This window comes from Cucumis melo, chromosome 9, assembly GCF_025177605.1.
Source record: "Cucumis melo cultivar AY chromosome 9, USDA_Cmelo_AY_1.0, whole genome shotgun sequence".
Taxonomy (NCBI): Eukaryota; Viridiplantae; Streptophyta; class Magnoliopsida; order Cucurbitales; family Cucurbitaceae; genus Cucumis; species Cucumis melo.
This window is the reverse complement of record NC_066865.1, coordinates 23,368,219-23,384,798: the sequence shown is the minus strand read 5'-3', so window position 1 is coordinate 23,384,798 and position 16,580 is coordinate 23,368,219. Positions and strand designations below refer to the sequence as shown.

Genomic DNA, 16,580 nt, shown 5'->3' with positions numbered 1-16,580 from the left:
ACTTTAGATTGTATCAATTTAAACATTAAACTAATAATTGTATTAGTTTAAACTTTAAACTTTTGAAATTATATCAATTTATACCCTAAACAAAGTGTATCAATTTAAACCTTAAAGTTACATAAATGTAAACTTTGAGCTTTCAAACATGTATTAATTTAATCCATCAACTTTCATAAGTGTGTCCAAGTAAAAAATAATTGAGGGTTTAAATTGATACATTTGCAAAATTTGAAACTTAAATTAATGTAATTATTAGTTTGAGGTTTAAATGGATGTAATTTTTAGAGTCTAAGTTCAAATTATTAATAAAACTATTAGTTTAAGGTTTAAATGGATACAAATAGTTGTAATAGAAGATTTTCTTGGTTGTAAATATAACAATTAGATTCAAAATAATTAAAGTTATAACAATATTTTTAAAAAATTATAAATATAACAAAATTTGTTAAAATTTACTATGATAGAAGTCTATCGTTAACAGATGATAATCGTAAATATTGGTACTATTATTTGTAATTTCTGTAAGGTGTTATATACGTATTAAAATTGAGCCTAGTTTGTATAACTGCAAAGGTACAAGATTTGGGCCCAAGTGACAGTTGGGCTTGATTATGGGCCTAATGAATTCAGGGTTTTTGTAAGGGACCCATCATTGCCAAATTCAAATCAAAATTGTGATTTCTTCGAGCAGTTAATCGAACCGAGGGATCGGAAGGATTCGGGCTTCATCGAGTCTTGTGTCACATTCGATTGCGAATGAGTCTGATTGTGCAGCACCGATTGTACGTTTTGATCCTCAAAGGCGCGAAGCTGATAATGGTTTGTATGAATTAAATAGAAATACAAGATGAAGTATGTGAAGCCGTCGATACTTTTTCGTGATTTGTTGAAGAGAGATGAACTTAAACATAGCCGTTTGCTTGGTTTGGATGTTGGTGATAAGTATGTTGGTTTAGCCGTATCTGACCCAGATAATAAAATCGCTTCCCCTCTTAGGTATTTTGTTCATGATGGGGTTTTGTGTGAGGGATTGGGAGTAATGGGCCTGAAGCTGGAGTTAACCAAACTTGACCAGTGTTAGTTGTTGTCCATTGTTGCAGTGTTTTGTTAAGGAAGAAGAACACAATGGATTTGATGGCTGAGGATTTTCAGAAATTGGTGAGGCCTTTTACTCTGGTTCTTTTTACTTTGTACTTCCTATTAAGATTTGTGGAATGTAATTTGATGCAATGCTGAGTGATAACAATGATTGAAGGTTGGTGCCACAAAATCCTGTAGGAAGAACTTTAATTTACTTGAGATTTTCTTTTCTTTTTCTTTTATCTTTTTTCCGTCGTACGAAGATTTGTTTAAGGTTATTTGATGCTATGCTGAATAAACGATGACTGAAGGGTTGTGCCACAAAAATCTGTAGGGAGTATCTTTTTTTAAAAAAATCTATTTCCTATGAAGATTTGTAGAACGTTATTTGATGAAATGCTGAATGATAAACAATGATTGAAGGGTGAACAAAATTCTGCAGGTAGAACTTTAATTTACTTGAGACTTTCTTCTCTCTTTATATCTATCTATCTATCTATCTATCTCTACACACACACAATCTTTTTCTTTCCTATGAAGATTGGTAGAATGTTGTTTTATGCAATCCTAAATGATAAAGAATGATTTAAGGGTGGTGCAAAAAAAATTCAGGGAGAACTTTTTCGGTGTGTACCACTTTAGGTGTCGAAATGGAATTTATTAACGATGACACCAGGATTGCTTTGTAGTTGCATAGCTTTAACTTTACCTTTTTCCTTAACGCATTTCCTGAGATGTGTTACGCAATGTATTTGCCTTTAAACTTCAATATATGATAATGAATTGTTAATGTTGTTCTTTCGTTCAACATTCAGTCATCTCCATCCTGTTTATATTTACAGCTGTTTCTGGTTTGTGTATTCAGATCTCTGAATTTTCCCTGGCGGGGTTCATTGTTGGGTACCCTTTCGATAGACTACGGAAAAACACGGAAGTGCGTTCTTTATCTCTTCAGAAACATCATTATTGACTCTTATCTGTACTTGATATTATATTGTTCTGTTTACAGGCTATCCAAGTGAAAATCTTCATCGATGACCTTTGCAAAACTGGAAAACTTGAAGGCGTAAAATATACTTTTTGGGATGAGGGCTTTACATCAAAGGTTAGTGCATCTAATTTAGCAAGCCCTTCCGGTTTGTCGTGTGACATATGCGGCATGCCTTTCAATGTCTCAGTCCATGTCTCCGTTGAATTCACCAACTTGGTCAAATGAGTGTGATTGTGTTTTGAATTGTCTATGTCACCTGTTAAAATTTTCTTTTACGTGGTGCTGACTTAGGAATAGGCTACTGCTACATTGAATTTCATCAACAATGAATTTTATATTTGTGATATACTGATTTTTTTTATCTATACCCAGAATGTGGAACAAATGATAAAGCCATTAAACCTGCTCCCCGCTGTGTCAAAGACAATGCTGGACAAATTTGCTGCTGTTGGAATACTTCAGGTAATTTACAATTCTTTCTCTCTTTTGCTTAAACTTTCATCTTGATAAGGTTGGCAGCTGAAATGATTATCCAATTTTCTCAATGTAAGAATAATATATTAAAATATCAATAGAAGCTTCAGTGTATTAACAATTAGGTAGCGTATGTCAGGGTTACTTGGATTATTTTAACAGAAGACCGGAATTGAGCGAGACGTAGAGTAATGTGGACTATATGGGATCAGGTACTTGTTTGTCAACGAAGTTGCTTTCTTTGAAAATTGAAAATTCTAAATTTTGAACTAAAAAATGTCCTTTTGTTCATAAATGTTTACCGTGACTAGAAAAGTGGGTTTTCAACTTGGTTTCTAATGTATAATTGACCATTTAGAAGCAAATTTCATATTTCATGGACTAGTCAGTAACTGCATTTATCCTAGATTGAATATGTCATTTGTATATTTCTAGACCTAAAAGTATTAGTTTTGAAATTCATATACCACTGAAAATTAGTAAAGAGGTTGTTTGGGCCCTCGACTTTGAGTGGGTGAAGCGGTGTTTTATAATCAACTCAATGTTTGTGTTCGAAGAACAATAGTAGTTCTTTTTAAATAAGACTAAAATAATTTGCATTCTAAATATAAACTGTTATAACCTATCGACTAATAATTAACTCAACGTCCCAAACGTTTTAAGTTCAAATATCACAAATGAAAATTTTATTTTATTATCTAGGTCGGTGATATTTGCAATTTCTAAAGGACAGTTTGTGTTAAACTTTGCCTTCAAATTTTAGGCTTCCATCTATTGTTCCCACCATCAAATGATTTAATACATTGATAATTATATGCAGACATCGATGCTCCCTTCTTAGTAGAGGATGGAACATTTTGTTTTGAAGCTCTCGGTTCTGAACTGGCGATGGATAGGCATTGATGAATTGATATTATTGTCAATTTTATCTTTAAAGGGTGAATTATCTGCTCACAGTCGACTAATCAGCTAATGGGGTTCCTTTTATGTAGACTTTTTCCTGGGGGAATTCTATCGAGTGCTTGTTTCCATGTTTGTTTATTTCTAAATTATTGCTAATGACAACAATTGTTCCGTATAGTTTGTCTATATTACAAATCAACCTCTTGTTTTAAAAATGGCTTCAATTGTTTTTATGTTTGTGAATGTGCTGAATGGTTAATTTATTGATCAATGACATATTTTATGTTAGTTGAGCTTTGTTTATGTCTGAATAGAAAGTGGGGCTCTCAACTGTTGCTCTTGTTAATGGTGACATGATAGATCGAAAAATCAAGGTGATCGATCGAACCAAAGAAGGTTTGTTGGAGTATAAAAAGGGTTGGTCGGTGTCTTGGAAAAAATTCAAATCTAATTTTTGTTTAAAATATTTTAAAGAATAAAACTGACCAACAGACCAAAACCGACTGATCGATTTTTGCTCCAACAAGCAAATGTTTGGTTGGAAAATCGATTTCAAGAGATAGTTGCCCTTGCTATTGTATTGCAATGAGAAATTGAGCGTGGAGTAAAAAACCCTAAGTTCAAAATTGTGAAAAATAGAAAGTGTGAGAAAAACTAATTAGAGTGAGAGTAGTGATAGGGAGATTTTAATGACATGCATGGTTTTCTCGTTTAGTTTAAATCTTCTATACGAAAAGAAAACTCATTTATATGGTTGTCAAACATTACAAAATTTTAGCAAATTGATTTATGTTTTCAGAATTAAACCACTAGAGAAGCAGAATCACATACATTCTATGTTTTACAAGTGAACATTAAGTTTTAAGTTCTAATCAAGACATGGTCTTGTAACATTAATTCATTAGACTGGGGTTAAATTGAATTGCAAATGTTTGTTATTCTATCACTTTGGGTAAATTATTGAGGGTAGATTGATCATTTATAGTTAATTAGTTACGTTGGTCCCATTTTACCAATTTAATAAATAATTATTTTTAAATATAGCAAAATAAACTAAAATATTTATAAAATATAACAAAATTTTAGATGTGATTAATAATTATCGATATCTATTTTTGATAAAATATGAAATTTTGGTATATTTCATACATGTTTTCAACCATTTTGAATTCTCTTTTGAATTATGTGCCCTTTAATTTTGTTTTTCTTGGTCATTGAATTTTGAAATTCATTCTAAAAAATACATTGAATTTTGAGGTAATTTTTAATTACGCCATTAACAAAAAGAAAAAGAAAGGGGTTATTCTTACCATGAATTTTGAATTTTATTCTAAAAAGTATACCATAACTTTGAAGTAGGTTTCAATTATGTGTTCCTATACTTTGAAAAGTTCCTTTTTTTACTTTTGAATTTTGAAATTTGTTCCAAAAAATATCTTGAACTTTGAGATTATTCTAAAAAAAAATTCTTTTTTGTTATACTAAATTGTGAAATAACCCATTTGCAGATATAGTTCAATAAACCAAAATCTATTATCGTTTATTAATGTTTATTATGGATAAAGTTTAAAATTTTGTTACAGTTTGTAAATATTTTCAACGGTTTTATCCTTTACAATAATTTTATAATGCAAGCTGACTTTATTTATACATTTAGGAAAAATGGGAAGACGTAGGCAATTTTAAAAATACTATAAAATTCATTTAAATAACACATTTTTACAAATCAATGTCTTGTCGATGTGCTAAAATCATGTCAAATTCTATATTGTTTCAAAAAAACTCTCAATTAATTTATTTTAGAGTAACACTAATTTTCAAGATACGCAGATGTTTATGTATCCCTTTACACAAATTATAATTAAAACAAGTCGATGGAACAAAGACAGTGAAATCTCAATTACATTCACTTTTCTAAAAATAAAAATTAAATTCAAAGAGGAAAATTAACTACTCAAATTATGTATTATCTAACCTTTTGTTTTTTCTCATTGCAAACTCTATGAATTCCAATGTAGTATAAGGAGGAGGGAATATTGAAGGCTAAAACTAGAATCACTTTCTTCTTTCCCTCCCTTTTTTTTTGCCCAACCAAAGTCCAAACTCATTTTTCATGAGAATGGTCATACCAAAACCAAAGGCAATGTAAAGCTAAACCATCAAAAGCATTTATTTATAACACTACAAGGTAAAATAGCCATACAAGGTAAGAAACTTGGCTCTTTTCTTCTCTTCTCTTCTCTTTTTTCTTTAATGCAAAAGAATGTTGAAAATTCAAGCTTGAACAATTAGGTTAGGTTAACTCTAAGCTGTTAATTTCATCGAACTAAATACTAAACTTATATAAAGGTTAAAGTAAATTACATTCAGTTGCATCAATTTTGGCTCTAAACTTTTAATTTCATTGAACTAAATCCTAGATTTATATAAGGATCGAAAGTTTTATAATCAGTTCATTTTCTTTTGTTAGTTTAATCAAAAGTGTTACAAAATTCATTTCTTTAGCACAAAATTAACTTTTGAATAAATTTGCTAAAAATTATTAATTGCAACCAAACAAAACTTATCAGATTAACAAACAATAAAAAATGCTACATATTGTATTTTGAACACAGATACTTAAATAAAGTGTGAGATGAAAAAATCGAACATATGATCTAAAAGTTGATAGTACGAGCACTACCTCGTTTGAATTATTTTCATTTTGGTGTAATTTGAAAAAAAAAAACTTAAAGTTAAAAGTGATATAAGTTAACAAATTTAGTGTAAAATTGAAAATTTTTCTCAAAAGAGAAAAAGAAAAGGAAAAAGGAAAAAGGAAAAAGAAAAAAGAAAAAAGAAAAAAGAAAAAAGAAATAGAGACTGATAAGTACAACCAATGGATTTGGTAATTTGGTGGACCCAACAATGTCTCTCTCCCAATTCCCATTTACCCTTTTCTTCCCCTCTTTTTTGAAGCCTACATTACTTACACACTCCCCCCCACCCCAATATCACTCTTTTGTAATAAAATCACTATTAACAAATAATATTAATCATCATCATAAAGTTAAGTTTAAAATACTACTTTTCTCCCCCCTAGTTTTTTTTTTTTTTTTTTTTTTTTTTTTTTTTTTTTATGTTGGTTTAAATTTTAGTTTATATATTTTTTTAATTTTAGTCATGATGTTTTGAATAAATCCAATGCTAGTTTATGTTGATTTTTTGTTTTTTTTTTTTTTTATCTATAACATTATTTATGATAAATTTGGGAAACATGTACACATATGGTTTATTATCTTGTACTAAAATTATGGTTTAGTTGCTATTTTGATTTCTATACTTTTGAAATGTTATTTTAATTGTTCTACTTTTAGCTTTGGTTTGATTTCGTCCTAAAATTTAATAAAAGTGACCGTTTTGATGGAAATGAATATTTCGAGATTATAAGGACGAAAAGAAACTTAAAAGTATATAAACTAAAATGGAGCATGGGATCGAAATGAAAAAAGGAAAAAAATATAAAAATTAAAATAATATTAAAATTATTTTTGAGATGCTTCATTTAAGATCTTTTTGAAATACCAAAAATAAAATTCAACCACCAAAACCAAGAGTGAAATTGACAAACTAAATTGATATTTTAAGTTAAGATTAATGGAAAAGAGAGAGAAAGAAAAATAAATAAAGAAAGAAAAAAGAGGAAAAAAACTGATAAAGACAATGGCTTTACTCTCTCTCTCTCTCTCTCTCTCACTCACTTCATACTTACACAGTTCACTCACACTTGTACTGTTGTACACATAGGCAATATTCAACTTTAATTCAAAAGCTCAAATTTTTCTATTCATTTTCCTCCCATTCCAGCCCTCCCCACCCCCCCTTCTTTGTCTTTTCTTTGTTTCCCTTTTCCTCTCTTCTTTTCCCACCCCCCCTCCTGCATTTCTCTTGTCAAAACCCTAGATTTTGAATCTAGGGTTTGATTTTTCTTTCACTCCTTCTTTTTCATTCTAACCCTTCTTCAATCTCCATACTTTTTGCACCCATCTCTGATTTTACTTCTAATTTCTCTGCATTTCTCATTTCACTGACATTTCTCATCACTGCTTTCTGTGTTGGGGTGAAACCCATTTTTAGTTTCAGCTTCATTTTTTGGTTTTTCTTTATTTTCTTTTTCACTTTAAGTTGAAATTTAGTTCTGGGTTTTGCTTTTCTCCTTCTCTTGTTAAACCCTTGCTAAACCCTTTGTTTTGATTCTTTTGTTTGTGTTCTTTGGAAGAGGGATACTAGCGGCTTCGTTTTTTTTTTCCCCTCCCTTTCTGTTGCTTCTTTTCGTTTGGTAGTTTGAAAGTCTTGACATTTTTCTTCACATGTTCTCTTCAACTTCTAACGAGGGTGTCGTGTAAAAACAAATCTTCATCAGAAAATGCCTGTTGGGTCTTGAAATTTTTTACTGGGAATCTACTCTGTTCTGTTATGGTTAGAGATTTGGGGTTTAAAGTTATCTGAAAACGCCAGTTTTGTAAAAGAAGTTGTTTCTTGGTTGTTAAGAACCACACAAGACTTTGTTTAGTGAGTCTATTCTTGCAAGTAAATGAATGGATGGGAGGGAAGGCATGGCATTGTCTGGTGGCTCTGCTTCTTATTACATACATAGGGGAGGAGGGGTTGGTGGCTCTGGATCGGGGCTTCCTACGGCTGGATCACATGCCTCCCCTGTATTCCGGCCGATGGCTAACCAGGGTGTTTTGTCTCACTCAAATCTCAGAGGCAACTCAGTTGGATCAACGTATGCCGTTGAGCCATCACATTCGAACTATCTTCGTGGGATGGGTATCAATGTCTCAGCTGGAGTTAACTCTGGTGAACCTGTAAAGAAGAAGAGAGGGAGACCCCGGAAATATGCCCCAGACGGGCAGGTCTCGTTGGGTTTGTCTCCCATGTCTGCTGGTTCTAAGCTCACTCCAGGTTCGAATTCATCTACTCCCAGACGACGACGAGGGCGGCCACCTGGTTCTGGGAGGAAACAACAATTAGCTCTCCTTGGTACATTTTACTTTCTTGTTCTATTTGGTCTTTATGTTTATGTTTGATCAACCTTTTAAGAATTTTATCTGTCACATCTTGGCCTTTGTTTAAAATAAGTCCTCATGCGTTTTTGGTTCTTGGGTTTTAGTTTATTGGATTGCCATAAGGTTTATATTCTCTTAAAAATGTTATCACGTGAGGAGAAAGATCATGGCCATGATTATTCACTTCAGCACAGTTCTTTCCTTCTTTCATGTTGAGTTCTATGAATTTTATATGCACTCCTGCGTTTAAATTCTGGATATGGATGTTATTCTCTTTTCTCAGGTGATTGGATGAACAATTCGGCTGGACTAGCCTTTGCCCCACATGTTATTCACGTTGGAGCTGGAGAAGTATGCTATTCTCACGTGCTTTTAATTTTTTAAACAACCAATTTTAAGTGAAATATGAGTTCAGTGGTAGGCTTTACTAGAACAGTTATTTTGTACACATGATCGTGTGGACTAATCATTCTGATTTGCAAGGCATAGTTTGATTGTACTTTTGAGTCATTTAATTTGAATCCCTTGAAATATGGAGCCATTAAGATGGCTGAAAATGGTTACTCTTACATTTTATAGTAAATCTTATTTTTGTTTTCTTGGTTTCTTGAGGTTGTGATATTTATAGGAGGGAACAGTACGAATGAAGCCTTGAGTTGCTTCCTCTCTTTCCCCCTCCCCACTCTAGAAAAAGAAAGGAAACTAAAGCATTTGAACCTAAATCTTTGTTTTCAGGACATTGTAGCAAAAGTATTGTCATTTGCACAGCAGAGGCCAAGGGCTGTTTGTGTCTTGTCTGGAAATGGCACTGTTTCTTCCGTAACACTACGTCAGCCTGCATCTACTGGCGTGAGCGTCACATATGAGGTTGAATAATCTTTTTAAAATTGATTTTACATATTCTCTTATTGAAAAACCACACTTTGATTTCTCTGCCCCTGTTTGACAATTTATGGCCCTTGAACTCTTTATTAGAAGGTATGAATTTGAGATTACTTTTTTTCTTTTTGTACATAACATTTTGCTTATGACCTCACCAATACATTACCTTTGTGCACAGTTGCCTTTTGAAAATGATCTCCAAAAAACGCACTGTAGTTTTATGATGTATCTTCAATCTACTTTGAACTTGATTCAACTTGTGTTTGAATAAGCTTCAACCACAAAATGATTTTTTGTGCCAAAAAAATATCAAACACTATCTAGGGTTTCCTGTATCCTTCAAATCAATCTTCTTTCAAGTGTCGAAGTACTATACAAGTTCCTAAAAAAATTGATATTTTTGTCAGCTAACTTGCCTTCTCTTTCAAAATTTTGGTAGTTTTAGTTTTTCTTTAAAGGGAAACATTTCACTGATAGAATGGAATAAGGGGCAAAGACCGAACACCCATAGATGATTACAGAAAAAGATGCCAACGAGAGAAAACATAAGAAAGACTGAAGAACTTAAAAGGGTGCTTAGTTTTGCACCAGTACAACACAGTAGAAATAATCAAATCAAGAGAAAGATCAAAACTAGAAAAATGGTTTTCAAAGAGATGCTTGTTTCATTCTCCCCAAAGAAACCAAAAGAAAGCTCGAATAATTGCCAGCCAGAGGGTTTTCTTGCGTCCAGTAAATGAGTGACCAACATTAGGAGTTTTAGTTGGTTGATAACTTGTTTTATATACCAGTTCTCATTGCAAAAAGTTCCTGAAGAAAATCAGTCATTTGTTCTTTAACTGTGTGTATTCAAGTTCATTGTGTCATTGATCTGAAAAAGCTTTGCAATGCTGTAGTCTATAGTTCAGTAGATGGTCTTCTGATCTTCCTATTAGAGTTCTCTTACAAAGAAAGCAAATATTCTTCGACTGTCTGTAAGTTTCATCCCTTGATTCATCAGTTTCTTATAAAAAGATAAATTTGAACTGGATACCTGCAAGAATCTCTCTCAATTCTTCTGGATGATTGGGTACCTCGAAGAATGTGAACCACGTGCTCAATGCAAGCACTGAGCCAAAGCACCAACAAGTGCGCTGGATAAAGTCAGTGGTGTTCATTCTTTCAGAAAAAAAAATAGTCATCTTTAAGATTTTGGCCTTCTAGGGCTTTAAGGAGAAAAGGGGCTTATATTGAGTGTTGTGAAGTAACAAGGTTGCAGAAGAGAAACTTACAAGCTCAGTATAATTTTCAACCTTTAGAGTACTTAAAACAAGCTCAAAAGGAGTTTTCTTTTTTTGTTATACAAACCAATCAATATAGCTCATCAATTTTTAAAACTTGTTTTTGGGGTCAATTGTGAAGTAACAATGCTTAGGGAGATGTTGGAGGATGTTTTGGTGGACCTTCCAGTGAGGGACAAGAGCTGATTCCTGTGGCAAGGTGTGCTTTTCCTTCTACAATATTTGGTTGGAGAGGAACAACAAAATAATACAGTATTTGGATGGAGTGGAATGACATAATCCTTGGTGGAGGTTTGGGAGTCGAGTAGGTTAGGTTAAGTTTAGCACCTTTATGTGGACTTTTTTATTGAATTTATTTGTTTCCATCATTTGGGCTTAATCCTTTTCGATTGGAGTCCCTTATAGTTTGAGGGATTCTTTTGTTGGGCTAATTTTTTGTTTCATGGAAGAAAACATCTCAATCATGCACTTTAAAACATTTAGTTTTGCACGGCTCATGCACTTAGCATCCCCGTATTTAGCCAATTGTTCATTATAGAGGTACACAATTGAGGATCACAAAGTGGCGGGTTTCTAAGCTGAAGTGGAGGAGGGTTCCTTAAAGTGGTGAGGCAACATAACACTAGTGAAAAACTAACGAGACTCGTAAAATTGGAGCGCATGGAAGCAAAGATGTATTGGTTGGCAAGAGTTTTGAGACAGTGGAAAGCACTGCTATTTGTAGAATTTTGTTGTTTACTAATCATCAGCATTGAGCGTAAATTCTATACTAGCATAGTGCTGAACTTATTGAGTTGACGATCTATGTCGTCTGTAACATTATGGAGAAACTGCTTGGTCCGAGAAGGTGGGAGTGATTTTATCTCTTTCGTTTAAACAATAACAGCAATTATGGCATGATCTCTTTCGTTTGTTGTTTGTCTTAATCTGCAACGGAGGCAATATATTCCAGCAAAGCAGGGAGCCATATAGGATATAGTCTCCGTTATGTAGTCCTTGACATTATCTAATTATCTTGGAGAAAAAGGCTGCAGCCATCCAGCGAGCTTAGGAATTATTCCTACTTAACAGAAAAAATAGCATTCTTAACTTCCACCAAACTGAAAGCCATCTTTAACCCCACTTCTTATCTCCTTCACCTCACTGACCTTGGGCTCCATCTTTCATTAGACTCCATTTTGAGTACTGATTCTGCCATTTTTGCTTCCCACCCTGGCTCCTATTTATCAACTCCCAAAGTACCTTGATCAAGGTCTCCATCCTAAAAAACTTGTGATCGTCGGAACTTTCAATTATTCATCGCATCAAATTATTTCTCGAAGAAACCGACCTCTTAAAACTTGAAAAGTGTTCCTCCCATCTCCTTGAGTTTTGCTATAAGTACACAGCCACATTTTCTCATGTTCACAAGCATAGGAGAATATTATTAGGTAGAATGATTGCTAGAAACAAGATGAGTGTCCATAGTACATTGATTACTGCCGAATGTAATTATATATACAAAAGCACTCAAAACTTTGTGAATACCATATAAACTGAATTGGATTTGGATTCACTTCTAAATATGACTTCAGAGAATAATGCAATAAAGCTGTTCACAGAACAATGGATATTTTCTGGTTAGATGAGATCATGTCATTCTATTTTTCATCGTTATAAAATATGTTTGAATGTTGCAGGGCCATTTCCAGATATTGTGCTTGTCTGGTTCTTACTTGGTGGCTGAAGATGGCGGTCCTCGAAGTAGGACTGGTGGTATTAGTGTTTCCCTTGCCAGTCCTGATGGTCATGTTATTGGTGGCGGTGTCGCTGTTCTTATGGCAGCTGGTCCTGTTCAGGTACAATCTCATTGAATTACCAAGGCAATATGGCCTTGCAGGCAAACTAAACACCGGTTGAATTCACCTGATGGTCATGTTATACGTTACTATAGTTTAGCTTGATAATAGCTCACATCGGTTGAATTCAAATGATGAAGAGTACTCGAATGTTTACTTCTTTCCATTGTTTTGATAGATGAGAAGAAATCTTAAAAAATTATCTTTATTTATCAAACTTGTTCTCTTGCAGGTAGTTGTATGTAGTTTTGTTTATGGTCCAAAGATAAAAAACAAGCAGGTGGCTGGTCCGAAAAGCAATGATGGTTCTGGACATGAGCACCATGATAATTTGGTTTCGCCCACGAGTGCCCCATCTGCCCAAACCTACAATCCGTCTTCAATGGGTGTTTGGCCCGGTTCCCGTTCGGTCGATGTGAGAAACCCTCGTACTGGAATTGACTTGACGCGAGGATGATGAATATGTTGCAACAGACACATGTTGATTTTGTACATATGTGTTGTTGTAAATGAAACAAAACCTTGTGAGAACTGTACCTTTTACAGAGTCGACTTCTTTCGCAGCGGTTAACAGATTGATGCTAACATATGTTATGTAGCAAGAGACCTCATTTCAAGTTTCTCAAGTCAATGTTGAATTTATTGGACAGAGTTTTTGGTATTTTGGAGGGTAAGATTGTTGGGCAGCTGTAGCAGGAGGACGATGCATGTTTGTCTGAGCAGGAATTTTCCATCTAATGAAAATATATATTAGGGATTCATAGGACATTATGTTGTGTTCTAAGATGTAATTTTAAGTCGTATATCAGAGTATCTCATTTCAATTTCCTTTTCAAGGGCTTCTGCTTGAGATGAAAAGGATTATATGGTGGTGTTGGTTAGAAACAGAACTGGAATGGAATAGGAATTAGAATTTTGTTCAAAAGACTTGTACTTCGATCCATTCAATATGTCTATGTGGAATTCTATAGATTACAGATCAATTATATATGATCTTCAATAATATTCATGAATCTTGGAATTACATCATACCAACCATACGCTGTTGTTAAGTTCTCAACTCAAAATTCAACAATGTTGTAATAACCATCAAAATCCGTTGCAAATTGATGTTGAGACTGATCATCATCAAGCACTTGGACGTTCCATTGCTCATGAGATGCCTAATAGCTTCTTGATATCATGCTGCAGCAAAATCAAGTGGTTTAAATTATGAGGATGCTCGTTTGACAAAAACAAGGGGAAAGGGGAGGCTGGTTTACCTCCATGCTGAGAGGTGTTGTTGTTGGGTAATAACGATCAACTACATTCCCATCCTTGTTAATGAGAAACTTGGCAAAATTCCACTGTATATCGTCCCCAAATATCCCCCATTTGCCCAGTTTTAGGAATTTGTAGAGTGGAGCAGAATTGTTTCCATTTACTTCAATCTTGTAGAGAGAAATAAGGTGTTTTAATGGTTTAATGTAAAATGAAGCATACTTTGGGAGATACACACACAAACACAATAACATTAGACTTGCCTTGTCAAAAATTGGAAATTCTGATTTGAAACGACTACAGACAAAATCTTTGATCTCATCATTACTTCCTGGTTCCTCGTCACCAAACTGATTACATGGAAATGCCAGAATCTCCAAACCTGCAGTAACTTCAATGAAAGAGAAAGTTAAACTACTAGAAGCCATTATTCTTGTTAAGAATTGTTTACTCCACATGAAGCAAATGTCAAACATGCTAATGCTAAACACCAGGTAGTAAGGATAACTCCTATGGCAAGAGAGTTCTAAAGTATCTCATGGGGGGGGGGGGGGGGGGGAGCTTTAAGAAGCTGTTGATTTGTCAATGTTAGCAACACATTTCTAAGTATATGTTACTCGTAAACACTTCAGTGATTCTTATGCTAACACTTCGCTTTAGTTCATAGCCTTGATTTACTTATGATACAATGTTCTATGTTCAAAATATCTAAAATACATCCAAACCAACTCATCAAATTCTAAATGCCTTTAACATCTGGACAAAAAGAAGTTCAAATTCAGTATTGCTCATGCATCTGTATATATTTCACCCTCAAAATACTCTTAAGAACCCGACATAGGTTTATTGTGCTAAGCGTTCAACTCGTGACCAACATGAGGCACTCATTCAATTTGTTCAACTAGAATCTAAATGTTGGAGTATTGAGCACAGATACTTTGCCCAATACCTGAACTCTCTAGCTTCCTTCTCCGTTAGACAACAAAAAGAAAGAAAAAAAAAAAGAGGACAGGATTCTACAGAGAATTCTTGAATTAAAGGAAGAAAACCAGCTAGAATATACTAGATAAGAGATTCATATGATTTTCAACAAGAGAGTGATAAAAGGTTAACCGTGTTCTTTGTATTTCTTGTATAGTTGGTTCAACTCCACATAGTTTGAATTTGTCATCCCGCTGTTACAAGGCATAAAAATAATAGCAAATACACTAAAAATGATCAGCAAAGTGTGATAAATTGGAGCAACAGAGTGTCAGTCATTCACGTTAACTTTAAACTATGTTAGTGCATGTTTAAGAGAGATGTTCACTTTTTTCATTTTCAAAATAATTTAGAAGCAAGACTTTATCACTCAAAACTAATTTGATATTTAATCTACACTTTTAATTGCAATTTTCATATCGTTAAATTGTTTCTCGATAATTAAAAATGATTTTAAGAGCGATTTTGAAAATGACTAGTAATTTTGACTCTGAGAATCTCTCCCAAACATGTCAGTTACTATTTGTAGAACCCAATGTAAGAACAAAAGAATTGTTGCAAATTAAAGATCATATGGGTGCAAACATCGAAAGCGAAAGAAAAGGAATGTACCATTTGGAAGCAACGTTAACAATGAGTAAGACTTTACCCCTGTATGTACTAAGATTGATATCATTTCCCTTAGCATCCTGCACACGAGAGGAGAGACCCAACGCAAACGCAAACGCCATATGAATTTGAATCAATACCAGAAAGTAATCCTAAAACTCATCCTAAGATCAACAGCAGTAAATCCTTTCCTATGAATAAAGCACAAAGGCCAAGAAGAAGCAGTAAAGCTTTTCTAGAATTACCAGCAAACTGAAACAAATCAAACGACAATTAACATTCAATTCAAAAAATGCATTGAAATTTAACCAAAAAAAAAAAAACCCTTTCATTCATATAGAAGAGAAATTCACAAATTCAGGCCTAGTCTTCACCACGATTCCCACACAATCTCCTGGACTCTTCGATAATCAAATAAAACATCAAAACTAGAATCAAATAAGTCCCTAAAACACACTTGTTTAGAATCGTTTCAGCCACAGACAAGTTCCCAGAATCGTCAATTAGAACACTCCATGAGTTCATGTGAAATACAATGAAGTTTTGTCGAAACATTCGAACTATAAGCAGAGAAAGAGAGGAAAAAAGTCGCGGAACAGACAAAAAAAAAAAAAAAAAAGAAGAAGAAGAAGAAGAAGAAGAAGAATTAGAGAACGAGAACAAACTTTGACGGTGAAGTCATAAATGGATTCCGGGTGATTTGAAGCTTGAGTAGCCATTGCAAGACCAACGGAGCTGAACTTCAATCAAATGCAAGCAAATAGCAATTACAAAAGAGCGAACTCCCAAGAGCTGAGATTGTAATTTTAACGGAGGAAATGACTAATGATATAATTGGACCGTTGACTCCAAATATCACATCACACATCACCATAAAATAATCTTTTTTCTTTATCGTAACTTTATATTACTATGGTTTTCATATTTTTCAACTAAATATAAAACAATTTTTTTCTAGTTTTAAAACTTTGTTTGAATCCTTCTATAACATTACTAAAAGACAAATAACAAGACAAATGAATCAATAGTAGAATTAGTGGTGTCTTAAATTTATTAATGAAGGGACCCATTTTAATTATTAGCTTATTACTAGTAACTACTAACTAGTAACTAGAAGAATGGGCCATAATTAGCTCAATAATTATTAGTATATGTATAAACTAATAGGTAATAGCAAGCATGAAGCAGAGTGGCTTCTACATACCAACAAGTTAACAACTACTTTTGA

General features: G+C 33.5%; 3 protein-coding genes across 3 annotated transcripts; 2 read left to right on the top strand and 1 right to left on the bottom strand.

The window, feature by feature from the left end:
- The first annotated feature begins 673 nt into the window (after positions 1-673).
- On the top strand, positions 674-3,666 carry LOC103482742 (uncharacterized). Its single transcript, XM_008439035.3, has 7 exons — positions 674-999; positions 1,104-1,161; positions 1,949-2,017; positions 2,093-2,188; positions 2,447-2,536; positions 2,688-2,760; positions 3,369-3,666. The coding sequence occupies exons 1-6, from the start codon at positions 851-853 to the stop codon at positions 2,733-2,735; spliced, it is 510 nt and encodes a 169-aa protein (XP_008437257.1). The 5' UTR covers positions 674-850; the 3' UTR covers positions 2,736-2,760; positions 3,369-3,666.
- A 3,495-nt stretch (positions 3,667-7,161) lies between these two features.
- On the top strand, positions 7,162-13,505 carry LOC103482741 (AT-hook motif nuclear-localized protein 5). Its single transcript, XM_008439034.3, has 5 exons — positions 7,162-8,476; positions 8,786-8,853; positions 9,238-9,369; positions 12,344-12,502; positions 12,735-13,505. Exons 1-5 carry the CDS (start codon positions 8,029-8,031, stop codon positions 12,957-12,959), a joined length of 1,032 nt encoding a protein of 343 aa, XP_008437256.1. The 5' UTR covers positions 7,162-8,028; the 3' UTR covers positions 12,960-13,505.
- On the bottom strand, positions 13,416-16,350 carry LOC103482739 (probable glutathione peroxidase 8). Its single transcript, XM_008439033.3, has 6 exons — positions 16,018-16,350; positions 15,356-15,432; positions 14,876-14,937; positions 14,026-14,144; positions 13,765-13,932; positions 13,416-13,687 (listed from the first exon to the last, which is right to left on the bottom strand). The coding sequence occupies exons 1-6, from the start codon at positions 16,069-16,071 to the stop codon at positions 13,655-13,657; spliced, it is 513 nt and encodes a 170-aa protein (XP_008437255.1). The 5' UTR covers positions 16,072-16,350; the 3' UTR covers positions 13,416-13,654.
- Positions 16,351-16,580: the final 230 nt, after the last annotated feature.

Bases quoted from the DNA above. Each gene is read 5' to 3' on its own strand.
- LOC103482742 (XM_008439035.3), top strand. From the start codon at position 851: ATGAAGTATGTGAAGCCGTCGATACTTTTTCGTGATTTGTTGAAGAGA. The intron at 1,000-1,103 runs GTATTTTGTTCA...CCATTGTTGCAG, and splicing joins AAAATCGCTTCCCCTCTTAG to TGTTTTGTTAAGGAAGAAGA. The intron at 1,162-1,948 runs GTGAGGCCTTTT...TTGTGTATTCAG, and splicing joins CTGAGGATTTTCAGAAATTG to ATCTCTGAATTTTCCCTGGC.
- LOC103482741 (XM_008439034.3), top strand. From the start codon at position 8,029: ATGGATGGGAGGGAAGGCATGGCATTGTCTGGTGGCTCTGCTTCTTAT. The intron at 8,854-9,237 runs GTATGCTATTCT...CTTTGTTTTCAG, and splicing joins TTCACGTTGGAGCTGGAGAA to GACATTGTAGCAAAAGTATT. The intron at 12,503-12,734 runs GTACAATCTCAT...GTTCTCTTGCAG, and splicing joins TGGCAGCTGGTCCTGTTCAG to GTAGTTGTATGTAGTTTTGT.
- LOC103482739 (XM_008439033.3), bottom strand. From the start codon at position 16,071: ATGGCTACTCAAGCTTCAAATCACCCGGAATCCATTTATGACTTCACC. The intron at 15,433-16,017 runs GTTTGTTCTCGT...TCTCGTGTGCAG, and splicing joins TTTATGACTTCACCGTCAAA to GATGCTAAGGGAAATGATAT. The intron at 14,938-15,355 runs GTACATTCCTTT...GCCTTGTAACAG, and splicing joins GTTAACGTTGCTTCCAAATG to CGGGATGACAAATTCAAACT.